Source organism: Panicum hallii, chromosome 5 (genome assembly GCF_002211085.1).
Source record: "Panicum hallii strain FIL2 chromosome 5, PHallii_v3.1, whole genome shotgun sequence".
Taxonomy (NCBI): Eukaryota; Viridiplantae; Streptophyta; class Magnoliopsida; order Poales; family Poaceae; genus Panicum; species Panicum hallii.
Genome location: NC_038046.1, coordinates 7,129,228 through 7,157,134, shown reverse-complemented (window position 1 = coordinate 7,157,134; position 27,907 = coordinate 7,129,228). Strand labels below are relative to the sequence as shown.

At 51.4% G+C, this 27,907-nt stretch overlaps 2 protein-coding genes across 5 annotated transcripts; both read left to right on the top strand.

Annotated features, from left to right (window-relative positions):
• The first annotated feature begins 221 nt into the window (after positions 1-221).
• Positions 222-21,017, top strand: LOC112891934 (transcription factor SOX-4-like). 4 transcript variants are annotated; one of them, XM_025958944.1, is made up of 3 exons: positions 222-1,008; positions 20,050-20,087; positions 20,553-20,983. In XM_025958944.1, the coding sequence occupies exons 1-3, from the start codon at positions 463-465 to the stop codon at positions 20,602-20,604; spliced, it is 636 nt and encodes a 211-aa protein (XP_025814729.1). In that variant the 5' UTR covers positions 222-462; the 3' UTR covers positions 20,605-20,983. The 4 variants fall into 4 exon arrangements, 3 of the variants coding, with proteins under 3 accessions (XP_025814729.1, XP_025814730.1, XP_025814731.1); XM_025958945.1 differs by having other exon boundaries at positions 223-1,008; positions 20,050-20,091; XR_003228622.1 differs by lacking the exon at positions 20,050-20,087 and having other exon boundaries at positions 224-2,676; positions 20,553-21,017.
• Positions 21,018-22,686: 1,669 nt separating this feature from the next.
• LOC112891933 (leucine-rich repeat protein 1) lies at positions 22,687-27,043 on the top strand. Its single transcript, XM_025958942.1, has 6 exons — positions 22,687-23,083; positions 24,329-24,400; positions 25,261-25,404; positions 25,687-25,758; positions 25,852-25,923; positions 26,691-27,043. The coding sequence occupies exons 1-6, from the start codon at positions 22,875-22,877 to the stop codon at positions 26,758-26,760; spliced, it is 639 nt and encodes a 212-aa protein (XP_025814727.1). The 5' UTR covers positions 22,687-22,874; the 3' UTR covers positions 26,761-27,043.
• The last annotated feature ends 864 nt before the right edge of the window (positions 27,044-27,907 follow it).

The following is a 27,907-nucleotide window of genomic DNA, read 5'->3' as shown; positions in this document are numbered from 1 at the left end:
TCTTTTTCCAAGTGATCCACTGGTAAAAGTATGACTGAGAATACAATAGTAATAGATTCCATCTTATAATCCATCGTTAAAAACCCATCTACAACCTTAGGTATCAGTAATCGTGACTGTCCAAACAAAAAACAATTGGACTCAATTGTTTCTCTTGAGAGGCTTAAACCATTGTTTTGGTGGACGTAGCCAATAGATTTCTTCCCGGTCTCGCCTTTGTCTCCGGATCACGGGGAGCGCCTTCTCCTTACCGAGCTCAGGCCTCCGTGCCATTACTCCCTCCACGACGCCAGCGCCCACCTCCACCGCCCAGCTAAAAATCCACCGTCCCTCAGCACCCGTTTGTCCTTACATGGCCGGGGCTAGACGTCGTAGCAGCCCTCTCTCCCGCTCGCGCATTCCGAACTCCCGCTTCCAACTCCTCCCCAGATCGCCGCTTCTCCACTAGAGCCGAGCCGATCGATGGATCACGAGCAGCGGCGCCAGCGCAGTCGCAGGGGTAATGCTCCCGGGAGCGGGGGCGGCGGCGCGTCGTCGGGGACGCACAGGGGTGGAGGAGGCAAGGGCGGGGGCAAGAAGCAGATCAAGGTGGTGTACATCTCCAACCCCATGCGCGTCAAGACCAGCGCCGCGGGCTTCCGCGCCCTCGTGCAGGAGCTCACCGGCCGCGACGCCGACCCCTCCAAGTACAGCCCCGACGAGCTCGGCGGCGTGGGTGGCGCGGGCGCCGAGGACGCCACCGCGGCCGCCGACCTCGACTGCGGCGCCGCGCATGGGCTCATGCTCAGCCCCACGGGCGCGGCCGCGTCGTGCGACACCGTCGTCGCCAGCCCCAGCCCTGCCGCGGCGGACCACCATCCCGACGCCGCCGCCGTGGCCGCGCCGTACGGCGGGGACTACGACGACGAGGAGGAGGACGAGGGCGGCTTCGGGTCGCAGCTTCTGGAGAACACCTACGCAGTGTTGTCGCCGCCGACGCTGCTCTACGACCACCACCCGCACAGCAAGGTGTGATACCCCGATCAATCGACCCCCCCTCGCCGCTGCGTGACGCGTGCCCCCCTTCTTTGCATGACATGAACATCGCTTTGTATTGCATGTGCTGGCGTGTTCGTGAACTGCTAGCTAGCTCCAATCCGCCTCCCAATTCACAATCCACTGCATACCGTATGCCCAAGACAAACCAGCACGAGGGTGTGTGTATGGTACTGTGCCGTAATTTGTCTGCGCTTTTTCTTCCAGCTAGCACTGCATAGTTTTGTCAAGAACAGCTTGATGGGTCTGGGCGTTGTCAATTCACTGTTTTGCAACTTGCAAGTGATACGCGATGTGTTCTACCATCACTGTCGATCGAGCGCCGAGTGTGATTCTCCGTTCCTTTCCTGGATTTCTTTTGTTTTGGAAAATGTTCTCTGATTTTATGGTGGGGATTGCAAGGGGAGGCTTGAGACAGAGGACGCCTTTTTAATGTAGTGCTCACTTTGGCATGGTCAGCTGGCAAGTGCCGGACCGGATTATCAATACTACGCACCACCACTTGGATATGTAAGTGAGTAGACTAGATGGTGTAGAACTGGCTTTGCTCTTTACACGTTGGTTCAGCAGTAATGATGCGCTACTTTACCCAGCCACTCCAGTGTGTAAAAGAATCAGAATTTTCACTAGTGATCAGGCGAAGAGGAGCCAGCAAACTGAAACTACTGTAAAGATCAGCCTCTTCTTTTTCCTCACTTGCACTGATTTGGAATCTGAATTCTGTTAGGAACAAAGGATATTACCACATTATTATTCTCTCTTTTATCTTCCATTCGTGATGGCCTGCAAATGATTGGGGCCTAAGCTGCTACAAGATAGCATTGGTGCTGTAGTTATCATCATCAGTATGGGTCAGGCCCAAAGACGATATAGAATTCAGCCCGATACACGCGTTGTGAAAGACTAGGTGATTTCATTAGGACCAGTAGGTAGAGATGAACACACTCTTCGGTTGCCTTCATTTATTCTTGGATGATCAAGAGCACTGCAAGGAAATTTAGGTGCGGTATTCTATAGTTTTGGTCGATCTTTAACATCCTAGACAACTTGTGATCCTGACACCACAACATCCATCTCAAGTTATTAGCCCGAGTTTATTAGTCTGTCAATGCACTTTTTTTATGTTTGGTTAAATTCTTTTCTGTGCTTCTGCTACTATTTGATTGATCTGAACATGGGGTCGGGATTGTTACTCTTGTTCTCTTATTATTGCACTTCCATGTGTTTGATATTGCTTCATGCAATTGCCTTTTGTTTTTTATTCTTTCCATCTCTGTTGATTTGTGCTATACTTTTGTTTTTGTTGGTCCAACTTGATTGATACTGGATCCGGATTTTTATGATTTTTCACTTTCACTTGTTTGACATTATTGGTTGGTGCACCTTTGATGGGAATGTTGCAGAGTGATGGATACTTTAAGATCACAATGGTCCGAGTAATTAGTATTATCTAGGACATGGGCCTCTGCTATCACATACATTGATACGGGATACACGGTGATGAAACAAACTGATATACAGTACCCAGATATTATACTATATACTTGGCCAGGTAGCTTCAATCATTGTGCCCAAACTAAGAGTACTGTTCTGGGGTCTGTCATGACGATACTGCTCCTTTTCCACTTCAATGAGCAATTGGTACCAAGTTGAAAACTGCTCTCTCTCAAATGCATGCTGGCTCTGTTTTCTTTTCAAATGGTCTGTTAAAGGTAATATAGCAAAAATAGGAACCACAATACTTCATAATGCATGTACTACCCATATGCTTGGACTATAAAACCAAATTGCAATTACTAAATATGATTTTGAAATCATGGTTCAAAAAATTATTGGCTGCTTTATCAGTAAGCTTAAGTAGCTGATGCTGATTATATTTGTGTAGCTTTCTCAAACAACCCACTTTGTCATTTAATCCCGCATGTGATATATAATTGCAAAGATTCATGTTGATTTGATGCTCAAACTGAAATCCATTGTTTTACCAAATTCAAACTACTACCAGGTAGTATGTAGCTTTACTTAAGAGACGGCATCATTTTTTTTAAAGAGAAAATAGATCCTAAGGAAGTCCGTGGTAGCTAGCTAGCTAACTTTGAGGTCTAAAATACATGATTTATCTGGTTAAAACAGAAACTCTTCTTTGAGTTGATCTTTTACCCATACATTGTTTGGCAATTTGTTCATTTAGATACTTTATTCATTGGCATAGGCTTTCAGTTGTCTAATATAATATCATGTGATGTGAATCGATTAGAATGACTTCACTGCTATAAATGGTGTCCCAATTAGGGTCATTTTTGGCTTATTTTAATCCATTCAAACAGTGGATATATCATTTTTTCGAGAATACGTAGGAGAGCAACGTATTATTGCATTAACAAGAAAATAGAGTAGTTTTTTACGTAGGCCATATGCGGCGCACGCACACCATGGGATTGAACTAGGGGACTATACGGCACAAGGATGCAACCGATGAACGCGCAGGGAAGGCCTAACTAGAGAGGACTCTTCTAAACGACACACTACAAGGCCAAACGATGGCCGCGAGCTTCCTGGCGCCTGCTTAGATCCATTGATCACCCTTGGAGAAGATCTCGAAAAGCACCTGACTCACGGTAAGCTCGGTGTTGTTGAAGACCCTCGCGTTGTGCCTCCAGGAGGTGAGCATCACAGCCGAGTCTAAGCCCTTCTTCTGATCCTTCAGCAAGCCTTGTCGTATGAGCAGCCACCATTCCAACAGAGAGCGACCTGCAGAAGAACGGGGGGGGGGGGGGGGGGGATGGCCGAGTCTAAGCCCTTCTTCTGATCCTTCGGCAAGCCTTGTCGTATGAGCAGCCAACATTCCAACAGAGAGCGACCTGCAGAAGAACGGGGGGGGAGGGGGGGGATGGCATCCCGATAGCAGTCAAGAGAGAGTGCTAGACCTGCTGTCTGAAGTTGCATCCACGGAGTAAATGATTTGCAGTTTCATCTTCCTGATCAGAAAGCCGGCATGTTGTGGATCCGGTTAACCCGTGGCGTCGCCTTCGATCTGCTGTCCAGATGCCGATGGTGGGTAAGTACCGCAAGCAGGGATTCGTAGGAACCCGCGTTTAGAGATTCGGCCATGGGTGTAACACGCAGTAGGATTCCGGCCGTGTGACAATCAGGAGACAGAGGGGTTTAGGTAGATTCGGGGCACTGTGAGCGTAACACCCTACGTCCTGTGTGGAGCTTGTAGTTGTATTCAGTTGAATCTGAGTTCGGGTCGATTGGATTCGATCCCTTTACACATTGCCCGTCTATTCTATTTATACCCTTCCCCGTGGGCCCTGGAAAGAGGCTTACTGCCTTAAGTGTGAATGCGGTGCCTGATGAGGGACGCCGGCCTACAAGTGGCGCCCGCCCGACTGGTAGGGTCCTGCGCCGCGGGCCAGGACTGTCGTCACCTGGGGTCCTCCTCGAGGGACCCCGGGATGCTCCGAGGTCTCTCCCGGGCTCTTTGCATCACCCGAGGTCTTTCCTGTGCGTTGCCCGGGGCCACAGTCGCTCCTCTCCATGTCTATCCGATGTGACGGGAGGTGTGAGTGGCAGGGGCCACCCCACCGCCCATTGCCAGATGACGCGACGTGACCCGGGAGGGGAGGCTCCCTCTGTCCCGGTCGCCGCGCCGTCTGAGGGCACGCCTCCCCCGTAATCATGTTATTTTACGGGGAAGGCGCGCCGCCCACGGGCCTCACCCGATTGTAACAGGGCGGGCGCATTAAATGCACCGTCAGGCGATCCCTTCTCCACAAAGAAACCGTCCCCGTTCCAGGGAGGTGCTTGGCCTCCCACGGTCTTGGGTCCTTTAGGAGGCGCCTCAGTTTGGCCCATTACTTCTAATGGGCCAGGAGGGCCTTTTAGCACATGTATCCTTGATTTGTTCAGGGCTGGGGGACCATGTTCCCTTGCGCCGACAGTAGCCCCCACCCCCATATCTGGTCGAAGACACCAAAGGCCAGGTGTGGGGCCAATCCTGAGGTGGACGGTACTTCGACTGCCACACTGCCTCTCCGGACCTGGGGTTGGCTTTCTGCTAGAGTGAGCCACCGGAGTGGGCTTAATGCGACCGGTAGTCGGCTTAGTGCGACCGGAGCCGATTTTGCCCCCGGAGCGGGCTTTGGTGCGACCAGAGTCGGCTTTGTCGCCAGAGCAGGCTTTAGTGCAACCGGAGTCGGATTAGTGCGACCGGAGTCGGCTTTGATGTGACCGGAGTTGGCTTTGCTGCCGGAGCGGGCTTTGGTGCGACCGGAGCCGATTTCGCCGCCGGAGCAGGCTTTGGTGCGACCAGAGGTGGCTTCGCCGCCGAAGCGGTTCAGAGTGGTGTTAATGTTGTTGAGCCCCCGGTGTAGCCGCGCCGCCGCCGTCACCATGGTTCGGCGAAGCCTCAGGTACCATCGTTCTAGTCTTTCGTCCTCCTCGTCGCTGATGTTCGGACGCCGCTATGGTTGTTATTGCACTAGCGCAAGCTGCTGCCGTCGTCGACGCCAGCGTTGGCGGACAGCGATCCTGGGACAGCCCCCGGGCCCCACGTTTGGGCAAGCCACCTTGGGCCCTCAGGGGAATAGGAGCTCCGCGTCGGCTATCGCAGGCCGCCAACGTCCCGGGAGTGGTAAGCAGTTCAGCGGCTGAACGCTTCCGGGGAACGGCGCGGGGACTTCCTGATTCCCCGAGGGCACACAGGTATGCATGCGGGTTGCTGAGCATGGCTGCGTTGCCACGCCTCAGTGCTCATGCGGCTCGTATACGCACAAGCAGCCCCACCATGTAGTGGCCTGGAATGTTGGGCGCAGACGCGCAGTTACCTGTGCACCTGCATTGCATATACCGCAAAGCTCAAACTAGCAGTTTAATTTGATTAGCAACAAGTGAAGGTAATACTAGATTAGTATAATTTCTTAATTCGAGCGAGAAATATGGTCTCTTGCCATGGTACGTAGGCCCATTCTTTGGCTTTGGAAGCGAGAGACTGGGGCACTACTCATGGAAAAGGGGCATGTCTTCTCACAACAAATATCTTATAATTTCCCCAGATAACTAGCCCATTACGCTCAAGCGTCCAGTCCCTTGTAAGCCGTGGCTCGTAGCATAGAGAGCAGATACTCATGCGTGCATGGAGATTTTAGGCGCCATAGAAGGGACGAGGTTTCACGGATTGGGGCTTATGCTACCCGGGTACTTTCAGCAAGTATAAGCAAGGAGTGGAGGTGACTTAGCAATTAGCAATTAAGCGATTAAATACTTTGCCTTTTTGAGGTTTTGAGTCGGCAACGTGCGAGCAGCTTGCATAGTTCCTACAACTCGGGGCCCGTCAGCTCGGGCCGTGCGACTTGGGGTGGCATCAGGCCAGCCGTGCCGGGAAGCCGCGCGAGGCCGAGAGCCCGGGACGCCGCCTGGGTTGACGAACTGTTGGCACAGTTCACCCCACAAGCCGACAGATCCCGTCGGGAGGTTCATCAGCCAGGACCTCGTGGCACCCCTGAGGGCCACGTGGAAGTAGTTGTCCGTGACCTGAGGCCCCCCGCCCGCAGCTTGGAAGGCCGTGGTGTAGATCTGGAGGAACTCCTTAGGGTCGATGGTACCATCGTACTTTTTTCAGGATATCTGGCCGGAACTTGGTGGGCCAGTCCACCCGCCGTAAGCCCGCAGTGAAGGCCCGGCACCCGGCCCTGTAGGGTCCAATGTCATCGTAGCCAGCGGCGCCACGCCGCCCCTAGTTTCCCCGCGTGGGGGAGCTGGAGGATGCGTGATCCTCCTCGGCCTCTCGGTGCCACTCACGTGTACGCTTGAGGGTAGTCCGGGCGTCTTTGCCGGCTTGCTTCTCGTCGAGGCGGGAGCGCAAGTCGCGCGACCCGCCGGTGCGCGATCGGCCTGGAGTGGGCTGATGCGACGGCAGACAGGAGTCCCCATGGGAGGGACCTCCGGCAATAGTGCGGGAGCCCTGAGCCCCCGACCCTGGGCATGCCTTCCCGACGAGACTAGCTAGCTCATCGAGCCACTTCCCCTCGGGCGTTCCAGGCTCTGCTCTCACCAGGGGGTGGCGCAGGAGCGCGCGGACTGCCACTAGTGCTTCCCTAGGGGGAAAGCCGCCGAGGTCGAGGCGCCTTCCTGCCCAGGACGTGTGCAGGGCCACCCGCTTCCGGGCCTCAACCCAGAACTGGGCGAACCTGACATTGGCAGAGGTGGTGCCTACGGAGGTGGACTTGGGAGCATCAAGTCGGGATGGTGCCGTCATGATTGACACCGGCCGACGCCCGCCTGGTGCGAGTGGATGTGGTTCCACAGCCCCCGTGCTTGGCGGCGCATTGGATGGCCCCTTCGGGGGCCAAGATCACCGTTGCTCTCACCGTCGGAACGGTCAAAGCGGTTCGCCATGGTTTCTTTTACAAGGTTCTTCATCGGGGACAGAGATCCTACGCGCCAACACCTCCTACCTGGCGCGCCAGCTGACGGTGGGTGAGTACCAGAAGTAGGGATTTGTGGGAACCCTCGTTTAGAGATTCGGCCAGGGGTGTAACTATTCAGGTCGTGTGACGATAAGGAGATAAAGGGGTTTAGACAGGTTTGGGCCGCTGCGAGCGTAACACCCTACGTCCTATGTGGAGTTGGTAGTTGTATTCTGTTGAATCTGAGTTCGGATCAATTGGATTCGATCTCTTTACACATTGCCCGTCTATTCTATTTATACCCTTCCTCGTGGGCTCCGGGAAGAGGCTTATCGCCTTAAGTGTGAATGCGACGCCTGATGAGGGGCGCCGACCTGCAAATAGTACCCACTCGCCAGGTATGGTCCTGCGCCGCGGGCCAGGACTGTTATCAGCCGGGATCCTCCTTGAGGGACCCCGGGATGCTCCGAGGTCTCTCCCGGTCTCTATGCATCACCCGAGGTCTTTCCTGTGCGTTGCCCGGGGCCACAGGCGCTCCTCTCCATGTCTATCCGATGTGACGGGAGGTGTGGGTGGCGAGGGCCACCCCACCGCCCATCGCCAGATGACGCGACATGACCCTGGAGGGAGGCTCCCTCTATCTTGGTCGCCACGTTGTCTGAGAGCACGCCTCCCCCGTAATCATGTTGTTTTACAGGAAAGGCACGCCGCCCATGGACCTCACTTGGTGGTAGCAGGGCGGGCACATTAAATGCGCTGTCTGGCGATCCCTTCTCCGTGAAGAAACCGCCCCGTTCCTGGGAGGTGCTTGGCATCCCACGGTTTCGGATCCTCTAGGAGGCGCCTTAGTTTGGCCCATTACTGCTAATGGTTAGGAGGGCCTTTTAGCACATTTATCCTTGATTTGTTCAGGGATGGGGGGGGGACCCCGTTCCCTTAGCGCCGACAGATGCGTTCCCTCCAGCCAAGTAAAAAACTTAACTTTCATAGGTGCCCAGGCTTTCCAAATTTGTTTCACCCCTTCGAAACGCTAAGAGCCTCAAAAGAACATGTTGTAAGCAGATCATGCTGAGTAAGTAGCATCTGGCGACCATTTCCATTTGATGACGTCCTCCACACATGGTCGCAGCTGTACCTCTTCCATGATCTGCCAAAGTAGGAGGGACTCTGCGATGGCTTTGACAGTGAGGGTGCCGGCAATATCTTGGATCCATAGCTTGTCAAACATAGCAGCCGAGACCGTTCTTGTTTTTCTTACTCTCGATCTGATCAGTTTGCATAATTCAGGGGCAATCAGACAAGGAGAGTTGCTGCTGAGCCACCGATCTGTCGCGAACAAGGTAAGGTTGCCATCACCCAACTCAATACCAACTGATGAATCGAACATGGACTTGAGTAGTGGGTCATCGCCGAATTTCAACTCAAGATTCTTCCATGGTCTGTTCGCATCCGTTCACTTGAGCCACAAGCATCGTAGTCATTGCGCATAGGATGCCTGACGGAGGTCGAATATCCCTTGTCCTCCAAACTCAGTTGGCAATACTGGCCACGCCACCAAGCAGTTCCCTCCATGTGTCTTCTCCTTGCCAGCCCATAGAAAACCTCATCGCCTCTTCTCGATTTCCTGGATGACCCAATCCGGCACTATCGGTACATACGGATAGAGGTACCTTCTGCTAGGGTGTCCAGACCCTTAGCGTCTCGCTATCCGTAGCCCCCTCCTCGTCCTCTAGGTGACGTGGCATACGGCCCGGGCCTGACAGCTGGGATCATGGTCTCTGGACCGCCCCCGTGCTCTTATAGGTCCGGGGCCTCCACGTGCCCATGAGGGCAGGAGTGCTCTCGGGTGGCCCCCGCTGGCCCGGACTCCTCAGGGAGGTCTGGGGCCGCCACGTGTGGGGGCCAGACCTCCACGGGCCTGACCGCTCCGACCGGCCTCGGGGGCCCGGACCCCCTCTCCCTCCGGGAAGGGGTCCGGTGTCGCCACGTGCTGCCCCCGAGGTAGGAGCGGGGCTGGCCCTGCCACCTGCCCATGGCAGAGGGTCCTTCGCGGGACTCCAGCCCAACTACCGCATTAAATGCGGGTTGGTGGGCTCGGTGCGCCCGAGTCAAAAGTATGGCCTGCCACTGACACACGGGGCAGGTGAGCTGACACCACGGTAAGCCCGCCTGTTTCCAAGGCGGCGCGTCGTATCACCGTATACTGTGAGCAAGCGGCGTACAGTCCCATCACGGCGCCGCGCACGTGGGTGATGATGGCCTGCAACAGGAGAGCCGAGGCGTGCGCTGCCACAGTGCGTGCGGAGGCAACGGCGCGGCGGGTCAGCGTAGCTCCTACGCCTGACAAAGGGCTCTAGCCCAACAGTGACAGCACGTCTTCCACTGTACGTAACACTGACAGCAGGCACTATGCCGGCAAGGCGGCACACGACCATATCGAGGTTGTGGATACGCACATCAACTTCCCAACCGTGAAGACTACAGTGAGAAGCTGGAGATGAAGATCTCCATATCTCATAGAACAGGCTCCTGTTGGCTGGGCCCACCTGTCGGGGCCCCGCTCAGTGTAAGCACCTCCCTTGGATTATAAAAGGGAGGGTGCACTCGTTAGAAGACAATCTCAGCCTCACAAGGTCCAACCTTACATCTCAAGCTAAGTTGCATCCAGGCATACACAGTCAATACAACTCCCAAATGGACGTAGGGTATTACGCTCCGGTGGCCCGAACCACTCTAAAATCCTCATGTCTTTCCTGCGTTCATCCACCCATCGATCAAGCGCTCCTAGGTCTCCTCTAAACCCATCCTTAATTAGGATTAGGCGGGTGCATTCCGCCACCCGGCTGGAGAGCTCCTCCGACATTTGGCGCGCCAAGTAGGGGGCCGGCTGGGGGCCGGACCCCCCAACTAGAGCGTCGTCGGCAGACGCGTTGGATGCGGGCCTATCATACGCCAACGGGATTAGGGCCTGGAAGACAAATGGAGAAATAAAAAATTCCAAGAAAGACCACTTACACGAAACCGTACCACTCCCAACCGCCCCGGGCGATTGGGGGGACCTTTGTTCCCGCCGAGGATCCCCCGGACCTTTGGTGGTGGTCCCCGGCCGCTGGCGCTGTTGGCGGCGGGGGCGGGGTTTGTGGCCTCGGCTCTGGTGGTGGTGGTGGTGTCACTGGGCGCTGCGACATCGGTGGCGGCGGAGGAATCTGCTGCTCCGGAGAAAGACGCCGCGCTTCCTCCGATCTCCTCTCTGGCTGCTGGCACTGTGGCGGAGGTGGTGGAGCCCTGCTTTGCCTCTCGGCCTCCGCCGTCTTCTGGCGTTTGGGGGCCGGCTCCCCGACGAAGGAGCCGTCGCCGCGCTGGAGCCTCCGGGACTTGGACCCCTCTGCTTGGCTGCTCCGCGCGGGGGCTGCCCCCTGCGCCTCGTCGCCCCTCCGGGTCGGGGCGGCACCCACGTTGTCCTTGTGGCGGTGCTCCGGCACCGGCACCTTATCTTTCCCCTTCCCGACGGGGGCCGGACCTCCGGGACATGGCCCCCCGGACCTTGGCTGGCGCGCTGCTGGCGGTTGGGGGAGGCGCCGGGGATGTGAATCCTGCGATTGGGGTCGCCTCCCAGCTGCCGGACTGCCAGGCCACCCTCGTCGAGGGTCGGCATCGACGCCAGGACTGACGACCACAACGTCTGGTCCTCGCACAGGGCCTTGACCCCGCTCGGGAGGACCAGGGACTCCGGGCTGAACGTGTCGCCGGTCATTCCCCGGATCGCGACCTCCAGCTCCGCCCTGGTGAAATCGGTGCTAGGCCCGCGCGCGATCCTGCAGCACTCGTTTGACCCCGTGTACATGTAGGCCATCCTGGTCCGCTGCTGCAGGGGAGCGATTCGCCGCTTCAGGAAGTCGCCCAGTACCATCATGGATGTCAGGCCGCCCCTCGCCAGCTCCTTGACCCGGTTCAGGACCGGAACGAGCTCCTCCGGCATCGACGGCTTGGCGTTCCACGTGCTTCGGTCAATCTGAGGCCCCTCTGTTGGCAGCTCCAGGCGGTCGTGGGGTCGGCCTCAGAGATAACCCAGCCTTCACGCCAGTCCTCCCACTTGGAGCTGGAGAAGGCGCTGATGTAGGAGTTCGCCATCCCGTGCCGGAGCTGGAAGTAGTAAGCGCTGACCTCGCGCTTGCTCCTCCCTGTCTCGACCAAGGACTAAAAATGCCTGAAGATGGTGGTGCAGGGGCGGACCCCCACGAACATCTCCATGAAGTGGGAGAAGACCGCCACGAGGAGGACGGAGTGGGGGGGTGAGGTGATGAAGCTGGAGGCCGAACTCCTCCAGGAGAAGGAGGAGATCGGAGGTACCAACCCGCACATGGCGTACGAGTTGAAGAGGACGAACTCCCCCGCGGCAAGGTCGCGGGGAGGGGGGGGGATTTTGCCGGCCCTAATCTTACTGGCGTGATCCAGTGCGGTCCATCCCAGACGGCGGCGCACCAGGTCCAGCTGGGTCTGGCTCTGGAAGCAGCGCGGAAAAGGGAGCGAAGACATGGTGATGGGCGCTGTGATTGTGGGAGATGGATCGCAAGGGAGCAGGAAGAAGGAATGCCGAGCGCAAGGAAGCTGATTGCAAAGTGTGTGCGAAGACGAAGGGGCGCTGCGGCGTCTGTTGATGGCAAGAGCGAAAAGGTAGCTGTTTCCTTCGGCGCCTACCTTTTATGTAAAAGCTGTTCGCCCTCACGAGCTCCACGGCGACCAAGGAGAAGCCAAAGGGTTGCCTGCACCAGGCTCCCTCCTCTCACACCCAATGACTGGCGGGCCCGAGCCCGCCAGTCAATGGCGTGGCCGCTGGAGGCAGGGGGGAAAAGGCGGAATCCGAACCGCCCGAGCCGCGGGACGGGCTCGGATAAGACAAGAATCTGAACCGCCTGGCGCGCACGGCGTGGGCGGAGGACGGGCCCCTTAGGGATCCCACTAAGGGGGAAAAGACATCCATGCCCATTCCCGGCGGGAACAAGCTGTCCAACCGGCGCAGCGCTGGAATATGGCCCCACCTGCGGATTTGTTCCTTACCCTAGGTGGGCCCGGGGGCCTCTGTCCGTACATACGGACAGGGGTACCTCATGCTAGGGTGTCCAGACCCTTAGCGTCTCGCTATCCGTAGCCTCCTCCTGGTCCTCAGGGTAACGGGGCATACGGCCCGGGCCTGACAGCTAGGATCATGGTCTCCGGACCGCCTCCGTGCTCTTATAGGTCCGGGGCCTCCACGTGCCCATGAGGGCAGGAGTGCTCTCGGATGGCCCCCGCGGACCCGGACACCTCAGGGAGATCCGGGGCCGCCACGTGTGGGGACCGACCTCCACGGGCCTGACCGCTCCGACCGGCCTCGGGGGCCCGGACTCCCCTCCCTCCGGGAAGGGGTCCGGTGCCGCCACGTGCCGCCCCCGAGGTAGGAGCGGGGCTGGCCCTGCCACGTGCCCATGGCAGAGGGTCCTTCGCGGGACTCCAGCCCAACTACCGCATTAAATGCGGGTAGGTGGGCTCGGTGCGCCCGAGTCAAAAGTATGGCCTGCCACTGACACACGGGGCAGGTGAGCTGACACCACGGTAAGCCCGCCTGTTTCCAAGGCGGCGCGTCGTATCACCGTATAATGTGCGCAAGCGGCGTACAGTCCCATCACGGCGCCGCGCGCGTGGGTGATGATGGCCTGCAACAGAAGAGCCGAGGCGTGCGCTGCCACAGTGCGCGCGGAGGCAACGGCGCGGCGGGTCAGCGCAGCTCCTACGCCTGACAAAGGGCTCTAGCCTAACAGTGACAGCACGTCTTCCACTGTACGTAACACTGATAGCAGGCACTGTGCCGGCAAGGCGGCACACGACCATATCGAGGCTATGGATACGCACATCAACTTCCGAACCGTGAAGACTACAATGAGGAGCTGGAGATCAAGATCTCCATATCTCATAGAACAGGAACCTGTCGGAGCCCCGCTCAGTGTAAGCACCTCCCTTGGACTATAAAAGGGAGGGTGCACTCGTTAGAAGACAATCTCAGGCTCACAAGGTCCAACTTTACATGTCAAGCTAAGTTGCATCCAGGCATACACAATCAATACAACTCCCAAGTGGACGTAGGGTATTACGCTCCGGCGGCCCGAACCACTCTAAAATCCTCGTGTTTTTCCTGCGTTCATCCACCCATCGATCAAGCGCTCCTAGGTCTCCTCCAAACCCATCCTTAATTCGGATTAGGCGGGTGCATTCCGCCATCCGGCTGGAGAGCTCCTCTGACAGGCACCTTGAGAGAAATCACTGTATGCTAAAGTCATAGTGACTTTGACCATGATCAATCTACCGGCCTTGTTCATAAAGTATGCTTTTCCAAGTGGGAATGTAAGCTGCTACTCAGCCAAACAGTGGATAAATCATGAAAAGTTCACTAAATAGAAGAAGAAATTGGATGCACAATGAACTCATGTGTGTTGGCTTTAACGTAGGGCTAGGGGAGAATGACAGATGAACCTAGATGCCATCTATGATTAGATGCTCCTCCGTTATGAGTAACCGCCCGAATGCGGAGGAGTCCTTCTGTTCGCTTGGAAGTTCCTGTCCCGTGAGGTGGATGTGGAGGAGGTAGAAGTGCTGGCCTGCAGAGAAGGCTTGCACCTTGCGGCCGAGTGGTGCCCTGGCAAGGTGATTCTAGAGTTTGACTACAACTATGTGGTGAGCATGCTCCGCGAAGGAAACTTCCAAAGATCACATCTGAAGTTTGCACTTGAAGAAACGAATGAAGCATGAAGTATGCTTCAAGAGTGGACGTGCGTCCTAAGAATAGAGTGGAATCGTGCAGCACATGAGCTTGCACAATTGGCCAAGAGAACGGCACACTCCGCTGTGTAGAGGTTCAAGCTGCCAGTTTGTGTAGAACAAATTATTGCTCAGGAATGTAATAAATTAGTTTCTGAGTAATAAAGAGCGATGTAGAGGTTCAAGCCGCCAGTTTGTGTAGAACAAATTATTGCTCAGAAATGTAATAACTTGGTTTCTAAGTAATAAAGAGCGTTCTTTTCCTCAAAGAAGAAGAAGAAGAAGATGCTCATCAGTTACGAGTAACCGACTGAATATATATAACCATATTCATTGTGTTATCAATCCTCAGAAACGGCAAGACTTCATCTTTTTGCACATATTTTCCATTGAGTAAAATGTACCGGCGGTCCCTAAACTTGTACGGGGGTGTCATTTAGATCCGTCAACTCCGAAAGTGCATTTCTGGATCCACAAACTTGTAAGGGTGCGTCACATAGGTCCGTCAACTCCAAAAATTCATTTCTAAGTCCATAAACTTTTTAAATTGTTCACCATAGGTCCATATGTATCTACGTGTGCACGTAATGCTAATATGAGTGCTGACTATATGTCTTGGTCGGAGGTCCTCTACCACAAGTCAAGGAGGATTTAGATCGTCTACGACAAGTCGGAGGAGGATTTGGATCGTTTACCACAAGTCGGAGGAGGATTTGGATCGTCTACGACAAGTCGGAGGAGGATTTGGATCGTCTACTACAAGTCGGGGGAGAATTTGGATCGTCTACTACAAGTCGGAGAAGGACTAGCCAGCATCCATCGAAGGGCTCCTGTCCCCGCCGACTACTCGGACTTCATCAACGACGCCATACCTTGACCGAACGGCCACCACGGCCTGATGGCACCTCCATCTTGGCCGGGCAGGCCCGGGCATTGGAATGGCACGAGTCCTCCAAGCTACCCAGCTTAGCCCACCTTTTTGCGCCATCAACCCCGACAACTTGTCGGGCCTAGCACCGTTCAAAAAGGCAGGACCCTCGACTCCTCGATGACTACTTCGCTATAGCCAGGGCACTCGGCGACCCGCCGACGACTACTTCGACTACACAACTACTCGAGAGCGGGACTCACACCACCAGTGACTAGTTTGAATTGATTCCGATTAGTCAGGATCATCATCAAACCGGCATAGCTTCACCAGCAAGCGACACGGCTTCGTCGGCAATCACCAACGAATCAAGATCGACAACTATCCATGCTCATCTGGTTTCTACGCTCTAGGCTGGGCTCAGCAACGCGGCTACCAACGAGAAGACTAAGACCCGATTCAAGGAGGTTTTACGGAGATCTTTATGAAATTTGTTTAACCATTATCTCGAGCTTTATCTCAACACAAAGGGTTTTTTCTCAAAGAATTCTTTCAACCACTCGGTTAGGGGATCAAAGAGTTTACCCAAAACCAGGCTTGTTCGTTCATCTATATTTCAGCCCCGTATAAACTATCTTGCCCGCCCAAGGAATTCCTTCGGGCTAACTGAGACGTCTTCGCATGGCAACATACGACTTGTTTTGGCCCGCCCAAGGATTTCCTTCGGGCTAGCCGAGTCATCTTTGCACAACGACTACTTTCGTAACAACACAGGTGCAGTATTGCGTTGTCACTTCTTTTGGGCTAACCGAGACATCTTCGCATGGCAACATACGTCTTGTCTTGGCCCGTCCAAGGAACCGATGAAGATCAACTGCAGGACCTTCTCGTCCCTTCCTTTGGGTCAACCGAGATATCCTTGCATGGCAACATATGACTTGTCTTGGCCCGCCCAAGAAACTGATCACCCCACATGAAGGATCTCGTCATCAATCCCTTTGGGCCAACCATGATATTTTCGTAAGTCAACATGTGAATTCTTATGGTCCGCCTAAGAATTGACTGAAACTACCAGTAATATTTATTTCTCCCTCTATATTTGACTTCCAGCCACCTTCACATACTTCCAGTACAACTCCGTTTACTGGTTCACGACTGATATATGTGCAAGTTTGCTGAACGGGCCTCGCTCCCATACTTCCAGTTACTAGTTCCTGACTAGTATGTTGTGTTATTGAAGGGGCCTCGCTCCCATAATTTCAGTACAACTCCGTTATATTGGTTTACGACCAGTATTATGTGCAAGTTTGCTGAAGGGGTCTCGCTCCCATACTTCCAGTACAACTTCGTTATATTGGTTTCCGACCAGTATTATATGCAACTTTGCTGAGGGGTCTCGCTCCCATACTTCCAGTATAACACCGTTTACTGGTTCACGATTGGTATCCGTGCAAGTTTACTGAAGCGGCCTTACTCCCATACTTCCAGTACAACTCCGTTTCCTGGTTTACGACTAGTATTACGTCCAAGTTTGCTGAAGGGGCATCGCTCTCATACTTCCAGTAACAGACTACTAGTTTCCGACTAGTATGCTATGTTATTGAAGGGGCCTCGCTCCCATAATTCTAGTATAACTCCGTTCTACTGGTTTACAACCGGTATTACGCGCAAGTTTGTTGAAGGGGCTTCGCTCCCATACTTCCAGTAACATATTACTAGTTTCCGACTAGAACTCTATGTTACTGAAGGGGCCTCGCTCCTATATTTCCAGTATAACTTCGTTTGCTGGTTCACGACCCGTATCCGTGCAAGTTTGCTGAAGGGGCCTCGCTCCCATACTTCCAGTAACGCTCTGATTATTAGTTACCGACTAGTATTTTTTGTTACTGAAGGGGTTTTAAACCCATACCGCCAGTAACGTTTAGACTACTAGTCTCCGACTATTACTCTATGTTACTGAAGAGACCTCGCTCCCATACTTTCAGTATTACTCCGTTTACTAGTTTTCGACTAGTTATATATGGAGTTTATTGCAAGGGCATTGCTCCCAAGATGGTTTTATCTATATCAGTTACAACGTACTTTTATGTTTACCTTGCACGGGACTTGATCTGGACCGTGCTACCGGACGAGTAGGATTCAACTCCGATTAGTTGGCTTCATCAACAATTGCCAACGACTACTCGTCGGATTCGACTTCGACTAGTTCTCTTCATCAACAATCATCGGCGACTACTAGACTTCTTGAAGAATGCACGGCGACACACTGGCGACGACTTCGACTACTCGTTTCGCCTACAAGCTAGTCGGAATCGACTCTGCTCGGCGATACACTGGCGACTACTTCGACTACTTGTCTCGCCTACAAAACTAGTCGGAATCGACTCCGACTAGTCGGCTTCATCGACAGTTCAAGATTCAGTGGCAACTTGGCCAGTACCTAGGCTTGGTGGATGGCGCCACCGACTACTAGGCATATCCTATGCGATTCATTCTAGCTCTTAGGCTCGGAGGCTGGATAGGTCACGGCTCTTAGCAATGAAGGTGTCATCAGCGACTTATGGAATTTCGATTCAAGGCTCGGGGCTGCGAGACACGTGTCATCAGCGACTTATTTTTCAAATCTGTTGGAAGATAATGACAGAAGACTTAATATTAAATTGACCCTCAGCCTGATTCTACGAGTCAACCTAAGGTTCGGGGGCTACTCCATATGGAGTGCGAGTTTAATCGCACCCCATATAAAAGAAGATTTGGAAACTACACGGGGTATGAGCACCTCGCAGCCTCGATGCAGCCAAGGAAGTACTCGGAAGACACCTTCAAGATGGAGTTCGGGAGGACTTGAAGATGCTTTCAGAAGTACTCGGAAGCCTGCAGTACTCGATTACGAAGAGCTCGGAGGTTTGTCAGACCCGGGGTTTACGAGACTGTGCATATAGCCTACAAGATAAGGGGTGGGACATGGCCCACGCCCTACACTGGTTGTAACTACTCGTAGCGTAATAGAACTATTCATACTGTTGTAAAACTAGTCGGATATAGTAGGGAACTACCAGAAAATTACTTATGTAGGACTTCTAGCCTTGTACCCAACTAGAACTTTCATGTAAATCTGTCCTCCTAGATTATATAAGGGCGGACATGGACCCCCTCCAAACAGGGGAATCACCCAGAAGATCACCCGATCACCAACTAAGGCAATACAACCACATAGGACGTAGAGTATTACGCTCTCAGTAGCCCGAACCTGTCTAAACCTTGTGTTTCTTGCACCTTCGAGTTCCTGATCTCAGCGACACCCTACCTAAAAACTCACCACCTCGAGGGTTTCCCTCGGTGGGCGTGGCGGTAAAGCACCGACGCGCACCACGTCCACTGGTACATCCGCCGGATGACCGGACATGGCACACACCAGCGCCATCGCTGACGTGGCCCCAGACACCAAAGTGGGAGGCACCCCGAGTGGCGGCCTTAAGCGGGCCCATCAAGTGGCACAATCGACGAGAGACCCGCCGACCAAGAGAAAGAGGAGGAGATGGCATGGTGAAGAAGAAAAGTAGGAGGCAAATGAGAAAAAATTCTTATCATAATTCATATTGGCAGTCTTGGGAACGTACAATCACCGTGTCATGTCAGCGTTAAGTGCATACGTGGATACGTATGGACTTGCGGTGGACAATCTAAAAAGTTCATGGATCCAGAAATGCACTTTCGGAGTTGACGGACCTAAGTAATACACCCTTACAAGTTTGTGGATCTAGAAATGCACTTTCGGAGTTAACAGACCTTAGAACACACAAGTTTAGGGACCACCTAGGCATTTTACTCTTTTCTCCCCTCCTCAATAGGTGCACAACAAATCTGCCCATATAGTTGGTTCACCTTCCTCCTAACTTCCAACGAGGGATTACTACACAAGTAACTCGTAACATTGAAATGGCCTTGAGCTTTTATTAAATTAGGAAATAAATGGGCTAAATCCAATTAAATCTAACTATCCCCACCAAACTCCAAGGCACATAAGAACGTTCTTAGTTACAGTGTTTCGATGGAGAATTATTAGCTAGGGTTAAACATCCACTTGGGGCAGAAAGTGCACTTGCCCTTACACATCTTTCTTTCTTGGTTGTCATTCAACCATCAAAATCACACTAATACCTATGCTAGGGTTATTAATTCTTCAGACGTCATGTTTGATATTGAGAACTTCATTGTCATAGTCTCTCACTCAGAATTGCCACATTATTGCACTGCTCTTTTGCTTTGCTGCTAGCTTAAGTACAATGTCTTACCCATAACCTCCTATAGCTGAGGCCAACTAGATTTCCCTGTTTGCAAATAGTGATCTTCGTAATCTATACTCCTTTCAGTTTAGTCCTTAATGCCTTTTTGCACCCTTCGACCTTTGTAATCTATGCTCCTCCCATCTCAGTCCTAGCTTGCAGCTTTTTCGCATCCTTCGATCCGCAATTCATAAACCTACAACTTGAATCAATATGTGCCTTTGCTCATTTGGTGACCATTCAGCCGCCAGTTTCAGACCTTCTCTGCAAGCAAAGGACTCTGCCTCCTCAGCGCTTGCAATATCAAACCAAAACCCTCCAAGCATTGGTCCCATCTTTTCACTCGTCATCCTCACATTGTTTAGTTCTTATGCACAAGTAGCCCACTTGCTGTATAAAGGATCACCTGATTTTTTCCCCAGTTTTTCTATAGTCTCTTCTTTTTATATACAGCTGTCCAAAAGTTACCAGTAGAGTAGTGTTGCTGATGAAAATTACAATTACTGATATGGTTCGTTAAAATAAACCCAAAATGGCAGGCCTCGCATCTTGTATATAACATGGTAGCGTCCAGCAATGTGTTGTCACTGCATGTACTACTGTACTATTCTCGTTTTAATTATTTGTATATATATGTGAAAGGAATGTTCCTGAGCAGGTTTTGGAGGGGCATGTATTGGCAATTGGTGCTGTCTGGTAGGTAGCTTGGCTATGCTGTTTTTGTTTATCAAATGGCAACATCCAAACTAGCACAGAAACTGGTGGGTATGTCCACTGAGACCAAATGAAAATATCTGAAATACTACTGCTGAACAGCAACGTGTTTTTATTTTGGGTATGGTGAAAAACTAGAGAAACCTTAATCGAACATTCTCTGCAAAACCGGCATTACTTTAAGAACTTTTAAAGCTAGGTATTGCTCATTATGATCAGTATATTTTCTCAATTTACAAAATTCTATAGCTCATTTGAAAATGCTGAAACAAGTAGTGATCATTGGCTTGTTCATCTTGAGGCCTTTTTTTCCCGGATACAAGCACTTTCATTGAATCATACGTTTTGCTATTCGCAATTTTATCGGCGCATATTATATAGCAATTGAAGCTCCCTTATTTCAACTTGATGATTACTAACCATTACCCATTTCGCTTGTTTTTGCAGTTCCCATTCTGTTAGCCACAGAAGCAGTTCTGACGCGGGGCGCGTGTCTTGAACTTTCACTACACAAATACCGGGATGGATCCGTAGGTGATGATGGTCCGCATGCAACTGCTCTTCAGGATCTTCATTCGCAAACGGATGTGAATATATGATGGGGTCTGGTCTGCAATTGGTGCATGTTATTTGTTCCGGTCGTAGCGGGAGTGTAGGGCTGCGTAGGAATCTCTCTGGTGCTTGTCCCCGCGGTGCCTTTGGTTGATACGCTCATGGCTCGGTTCTCTGGGCCTTTAGTAATCAACCAGATCTGTCTATGTGGATTCACTGACGAAAAGATAAAAGGTCGCAGACATGAGAACCCTCAGATGAAGGGAGCTAACATTACTGTTGTTGCTGTCCCTTCTCCGTTGTGCTGATCGTACTCTACTTCTCCATGCACGTGTTTCGTGTCCATAAGGTTTACATCAATTCCCATCCTAATGAAAATGCACGCTTTTGGGGGGGAGAAATGGTTAACAGCATGAGTCGCTGGGAGGTTCAGAAGCTGATCGATGTTGGGGCAATGGGAGGTACTACTGAGAAACAATAACCTTTTTTTGTGTGTGTGTTTTGGACATCCTGGTACCTTTCTTTGCATGCGTAACCACCGATGATCCTCCCCCCCCCCCCCTTCTCTTTTTGGGGAGTGGCACAGAGATGTTAGAAACGGTTGAGCTGCGTCGACAAACAATGATCATGCTTCAGCGATCGTGTGCGAGGTCTGTCGTCGCTGGTTGCTGGGAAGGTGCCACGGCCCACGGGGAAGAAGAGACATCGCATGCTGAGCTTGGCCGGCAGGTTGCTCCGGCTCCTCCGGTCCTCGTCCTCCCCCGTTGGCCGTTGCCCCACCCCACTCGGCCGGTCTCTCTCGACGCCGCGCCCGTGCCAGCCGTGCGCGCACACGGTGAACAGCGACGCGACGCAGCTCGCGACGGGGTGTGCGTGGGGGGGGGGGGGGTGTGCTTGGCGAACTGGCGTTGTCCCACTCCCACGCGCGTTCGGCGTGGGTGCTGCCGGCTGCCCCACGAGGAGGCCACGAGTCCTACTAGACCGGCCGGCCGCTCCCGTACCGCGGCGTACGCGGAACGTTTCACGGCGTGGGCTGCGCGCGGCCGGTTTTGGTCTCTGCGAGCCGGTGGGCCGGCGGATGAACAGAAACAAGTGAAGATGACATGGGCTGGAAGCGGGTCCAGCTGTTGATGGGCCGGACGCCTTAGAGTCCATCGCGTCCTCACGGGCCACGGCTACTGTTTACATCTTGACCATGCGCTGGCGTTTTGGGAATTTCATTAGTGTGTCTTTTCAAGGTCCTCGTGTTAGGCCGAATAATCTGGCTTTCCCCAGGTGCGCAGCACCTCCGAGCCGACGACAGAAACGGGGCACAAAGCCAGGTTACGCGAAAACACCGATACTAATAACATCTAAATAAAACCCGGAAAGCAGCAGAGGCCCTCCAACTTTTCGATATTCCGCGCGAGCTAAAACCTCCGACCGACGGCGACGAGGAAACAGCAGCAAAGGAGCCGCAGGCCGAAGTGGGCCCTGATGCCTGACGCGCGTCTGCGTGCAGTGCAAAGTGGGCGCAAAAGCGGAGGGACAAGGCCCGCGGAACCAGCAGCAGGGTGCAGGCGGAAGTGGACCTCGACGTCGACGCCTCACTGCCGGTGCGCCCAGTTGCCGCGGAATCTTCTTCTTTGTTTATGTCCGTCGCCTCCTCCTGCGCTGCGCTTCCTCGGTTCCCCGTGCTTTTCGAGCTCTTGTAATGCAAACCGTTTTCGAGCTCTTGTAAGATTAGAGGAGAGCGTCTCTCTCACTTGACGCAAACAAGTGTCCCTCTAGTCTCTTCCTAGCGCGTCTTTAAACTCGAGAGAGAGGGGGGCGGGGCGGTAATGGAAAACGACCAAGGGGCAGACTCCTGTCGCCCTCCACTCGATTCCAGCAGGCGTGGGTGGCCCAAGTACCCAACCCACCACCAGGTGGGCCTCCACTCCACCCCGCTCCACTTTACTCGCACAACAGCCTCGCCGCTCCGCCGCCCCACGCGACACGACGCGACGCGAGACGCGGAGCTGGATACAAAAGTGGACTCGGCTGGTTCGACTTCTACCAGCCAGCCACCCCCCACAGCCCACACCACCAGCGCCGGGACCGGGGAGGCAGAGAGAAAAGCAACCAGACGAGACGTCTCGCGTCCCGTCCTCGCTGCGGTTCCCCCCATCCTTCCTTCCGCTGCTGCGCTCCGTCGTCCGCGTCCAGATTCGGCCACCGACCGATCCGGGCTCCGGCATGGCTGCGGCGGCGAGGGCGGCGGGAGCCCTGGCGCTGGCGCTCGTGCTCGCCCTGGCGGGGGCCAACTCCGAGGGGGACGCGCTCTCGGCGCTGCGCCGCAGCCTCAGGGACCCCGGCGGCGTGCTCCAGAGCTGGGACCCCACGCTCGTCAACCCCTGCACCTGGTTCCACGTCACCTGCGACCGCGACAACCGCGTCACGCGCCTGTGAGCCTCCTCCTCCTCCTCCTCCTCCTCCTCCGAGGCTATTCCTCGTTCACGCTCGCCCCCCCGCCCCCCCCCCCGCGGCCCGTCTGAGTTGGGCTGTGGCTGCGGGTGGCAAGTTGGATGCCTGAGCTGGTGCGCTTAGTCACGCCTTAGCTGTGTTGATTGATTGATTCCCAGGTCCCAACTTCAGTAAGGGCCTGTTTGGATCCGGGTGACTAAACTTTAGTCCCCTCGCATCGGATTTTTGAAACTAATTAGGAGTATTAAATATAGTTTAATTACAAAACCAATTGCATAAATGAAGGCTAATTCACGAGACGAATCTATTAATTCTAATTAATTCGTCATTAGTGCATGTTTACTGTAGCACAATATTGTCAAATCATGTACCAATTAGGCTTAATGGATTTGTCTCGTGAATTAGCCTCCATCTGTGCAATTAGTTTATATTTAGTATTTCTAATTAGTGTCCAAACATCCGATGCGACAGGGACTAAAGTTTAGTCAGGTGATCCAAACAGGCCCTAAGTCGTTCATTGGGAAAACTGCTGTAGATGCGACCTGTTAATTCGTGGATTTCTTACTGTGCCTTTGACCTCTGAGCTAGAAGCTTGTTTTGATGAGAAAGTCAGTGTTCAATTGATGAGTTCCTGAAGTAATGAAGTTAGTGTGTGGTGGCAAAAGGAGTGACATCTAGCGAGGTAGACTGCAAAAGGACGTAGGCAATCAAGTAGGAGTTGAACTTAAAGCTTAGTTTGCAAACTGATCTGTGAAGTTAGTGGAGCTGAGTTAGGGTGTTAGTCTAGATTATCCTAAAGTGACCAGAAAAGGTTAGTTTGCCAAGATTCTGTGGCTCCTGAAGCTTAGTGAGTTAATTAGGAGATTGCCAAGGTTGTGTGGCCAATAAGGAAGGTGGTTGAAACTTTTAGATAGAAGAGGCTACAGTGTTGAATGTTTGCTACCATTTCAGTTCACCATAAAATTTTGCTTGCTTTCATTCTCTCTTTGGGTATTTCAGTTGGATTGATATGTCCACGTGTCTGCCAGTTATGTGGTAACATAGCTCAAAGGAAAACTCCCCAGATAACACACTAGTCAGAATTACATATTTTGTTGAAGTATTTATGGAAATCTAAGACGTATACAATCTGTAGAAAACCATTGGATGCCGTGCTTGCATTGTATGTCTTTCAAAATTCATAATAGTACCTTTTCTGATTGTTGCTTTGATACCTCTTCGAACAGAGATCTTGGTAATTTGAACTTATCTGGTCATCTGGTGCCTGAGCTTGGGAAATTGGAGCATCTGCAGTATCTGTAAGTTCGTCTTTCCCAAATGGTTTATATCTTTCTAGTTGTTCTCAATAGGAAGTTGGAACTTACGTTCATTATTTTGTTCAACTGCTTTGGGCATATAATTCTGTATCATTTATAAGTACTATTATGCCCATCGAAATGGCTCGTGAATCAATTTACTTGCAAACAACAATACTTGTAGTTTTGACCATGACTGGTATACAAGGCATGTTCTCTGCACATGGGCAGTACCTACTTGTAAGAGCTTTGTTAGAGTTAATAAGGCCTTTTTAGTTTGTACCCGTACTTTTTATGTTCTATAAGCTCCATAGTCAGTTTTGAATTTGGCAGTCTGGACTTTTTTATAATCGAATATTATGGTACTACAACCTAAACTGTTAAGTTTAATGGAATTCCGAATCCTATAATTTTTTCCAGCATTTTTATCAAGCTGGTAGATGTGAACTTTTAAGAGACAAAGGAAATTGATTGTGGGGACATGGCTTTACTCCTAATGAGAAATGTACCTTGATATGTTTAGAGTAAAAGAAGATATGTCATGCCTTAAGTTATGCTATATAAAAGTATGCTTATCATACTTGGTTGATCAGGTAGATAGGATCCCATTTTCCATAACTCCCTAGTATACTAGGACCATCCTGAAACATGTACATGATTTATGCTTTTAATGCCTAAGTTTCAATTTTGAAAGGTAGGTAGGATCTATTTTCTATAACCTACAAATTTGGCCATGTTCTATTTGTTTACAGTTCTGGTATAAATGCTTGATATGGTTGATGTTTTCCACTTAGTTTGACATGTGCCTGCCAATGATTCATCTCAATTACCTGTACTAGTATTGACCACTAGCTTTGAAACAGGGAACTTTACAAGAATAACATTCAAGGAACTATCCCATCTGAGCTTGGTAGCTTGAAGAGTCTAATAAGCTTGGACTTGTACAAGAACAACATTTCGGGGACAATACCTCCTGCCCTTGGAAAGTTGAAGTCCCTTGTATTCTTGTAAGTTTATTTTCAAATGCTGTTTACATAATGTAAAAGTAGCTATCATATTATAGCAACTAATCGTGGATTTGATGCTAGTTCTGTTGAAGATGAGCATTCTGTCTTTTTTTAAAAAAAATGTGTTGGGCTATGGTAGGTCAGGCACTGTGCTGTACATAATTAGGGTTAGTTACACATTTATTGAGCTTTAACTGCAGCTTTGGCCTTTATGGTCATTAATCTAGTAAGTTTTGCTATGCTTTCCACATCATCGTGCTAACAAATGGGTGTGCCTTGTAGGCGGCTCAATGGCAATCATTTGACTGGGCCAATCCCAAGGGAATTGGCTGGAATATCTAGTCTCAAAGTTGTGTAAGTACATATCAACTTCAAATGTTTAGTGTTCTATCGCTCCATATGAATGTTCCATTTGACACTACCTTGTGTCTTTGATTTTTTTTTCAGTGATGTTTCAAGTAATGATTTGTGCGGAACAATTCCCACCTCTGGACCATTTGAGCACATTCCTTTGAGCAAGTAAGTTTGATTGCCAATTTTCATATCTTGGCATACTTTGTAAAGATAAACTACACCTCAAAACATTTAGGCTCCCGTTGCCAGCACGAGGGCATAAAGTTCATCCATTAGCTAGGTTTAGTGTCCACTCTTGTTCAGCACAGTTATATGGCATTTCATTTGTATTTGCACCCATTTGTAGTTTATCCTCAAATAACTAGTTCAAGGTTCGCTCAATGTTATATTTTTTTCTAAACATGCCTTGATATGTTTTTTTTAAAAAAACTAGAGGTCCCGTACTTTCTCTATTACTTTTAGATGACTGATTCGAAATGATATGCCTAGAATCTTATCATATCAATCTGAAAGGACATATTGGCCCACAAAAAGATTAGTCTATATCTTGTCTACTTGGATGCCCTAGTGTCCTGCACTTGACCTAGTAGCTTTCCTGGAATTTGAGAATAGTTTATTTGATCAATTCATGTTCCAAGCACTTGTTTTCTGTCCCTAGTGTGTGCAGGACACCTTTTTTTAGTATACATTTTCTTTGGTTGGAAGTACTGAGGGATAGAAGCTGTTGACAAAGCTATTGCCCCTTTTCTTTCTGGACATAAGAACAGTCAAACAGAAGTGCTTCTCTATAGTCTCCAGCTTGCATAGTTGCATGATTTTTTAACAGTTGTGCATGTTTTACTTATGTTAAGCTTTTTGTGTAATTTGCAAGAAACTAATCCCATGTGTTTTCCTAAAGAAGTAACTTGTTTGCGTTATGTTTTGCCCCACAGCTTTGAGAAGAACCCACGCTTGGAAGGGCCAGAACTACAAGGCCTGGCGGTATATGACACCAACTGCTAGAGGGCAACGTGAACAGAAAAATGGCTAGAGAGAGTAATGGGCGTACAAGGTTACTGAAGATCGGGTGATATAGATTATGTTAGGTCTGGTTCTGCTGCCACTCTGTAATCCTTCCTGCATAGCTCTTATTTGCAACTTGATGTCGGCAAGTTGCTGTATGTTTTAGCAGAATGCTTTCTGTCCGTGAAAGTAAACTTGAAACTGCATGTTTCGACTGAAATGACATTGTCATTTTCCCTGCCACGAGTTTTAGCTTCCATGTGTTATATGAACCATATTTGTGGGAAGTACAACTCTTGTGAACTAATCTATACCTGACTGGACAGAGAAGGATGGCCTTGCTATTGATCAACTTAGAATTTTGCCCAGTGGTTGAAATCGTGGCACAAAAGAAGCTGGTTTTGGACTAGGATGTTATAAGCAAAGTTGGCCAGTGACTCGTACACCGAGTCACTGAACAAGCGATGTTGATTTTTGATTTGTGGTAACTGGTAGCTGATAACCTATGTCTGGTGGTGTCAACACTAAGGTAGTACCAGCAGTTACTGAAACTTGGTGATCTTGAAGTTTAAGGGAACCTGCTGTTTACTGCAGGCTAAACATCATCTACTCTTATTAGGCCTGACTTCACCGTCGAAAGTTTGCAAACGTAGCTGCACTAGTACAGTAGTACTGCGGATGATCGTTGAATCGCTGGTAGGTACATGATGTAAAATTAAAATTGAATTGGTATGGCAGCTCCTTTGATTGTTCATCTTTTTTTTGAAAACTATGGATTGTTCATCTTACTTGCTGACCGGAAGTAGATCAAGTTGGTGAATCAAGTTACCACCAGAATACTACACCGATAGTGCCAACCTAACCTAAACATGGCCGGGGAGAGGTACGATGGCCTCCACCGCTTTCATTGAGAGGAACTGACCCACGGCTTCCCGGCCGTGAAAAACCTCCGAACCTGGCTTCTTCGGCCAGCGAGGGAAATTTTTTTAGCCTTGGCCAGATGAGGAGGTAGAGGCCCATTCACGTTGCTGAATCTGCGTATGCTTGCACAAGTCTAGGATGCACGCGCACAGCGTACGGAGATCACCGTACAATTGTGCACTGTGGATTGTGAAATGTAGCATGGGAAATTTCCCTTCCGAAATGC

Excerpts from the sequence above, each read along its gene's own strand:
- LOC112891934 (XM_025958944.1), top strand. The coding sequence starts at position 463 with ATGGATCACGAGCAGCGGCGCCAGCGCAGTCGCAGGGGTAATGCTCCC. Across the intron at positions 1,009-20,049 it reads ACCACCACCCGCACAGCAAG|GTTTTGGAGGGGCATGTATT; the intron begins GTGTGATACCCC and ends GTTCCTGAGCAG. Across the intron at positions 20,088-20,552 it reads TTGGCAATTGGTGCTGTCTG|TTCCCATTCTGTTAGCCACA; the intron begins GTAGGTAGCTTG and ends TTGTTTTTGCAG.
- LOC112891933 (XM_025958942.1), top strand. The coding sequence starts at position 22,875 with ATGGCTGCGGCGGCGAGGGCGGCGGGAGCCCTGGCGCTGGCGCTCGTG. Across the intron at positions 23,084-24,328 it reads GACAACCGCGTCACGCGCCT|AGATCTTGGTAATTTGAACT; the intron begins GTGAGCCTCCTC and ends CTCTTCGAACAG. Across the intron at positions 25,759-25,851 it reads ATATCTAGTCTCAAAGTTGT|TGATGTTTCAAGTAATGATT; the intron begins GTAAGTACATAT and ends TTTTTTTTTCAG.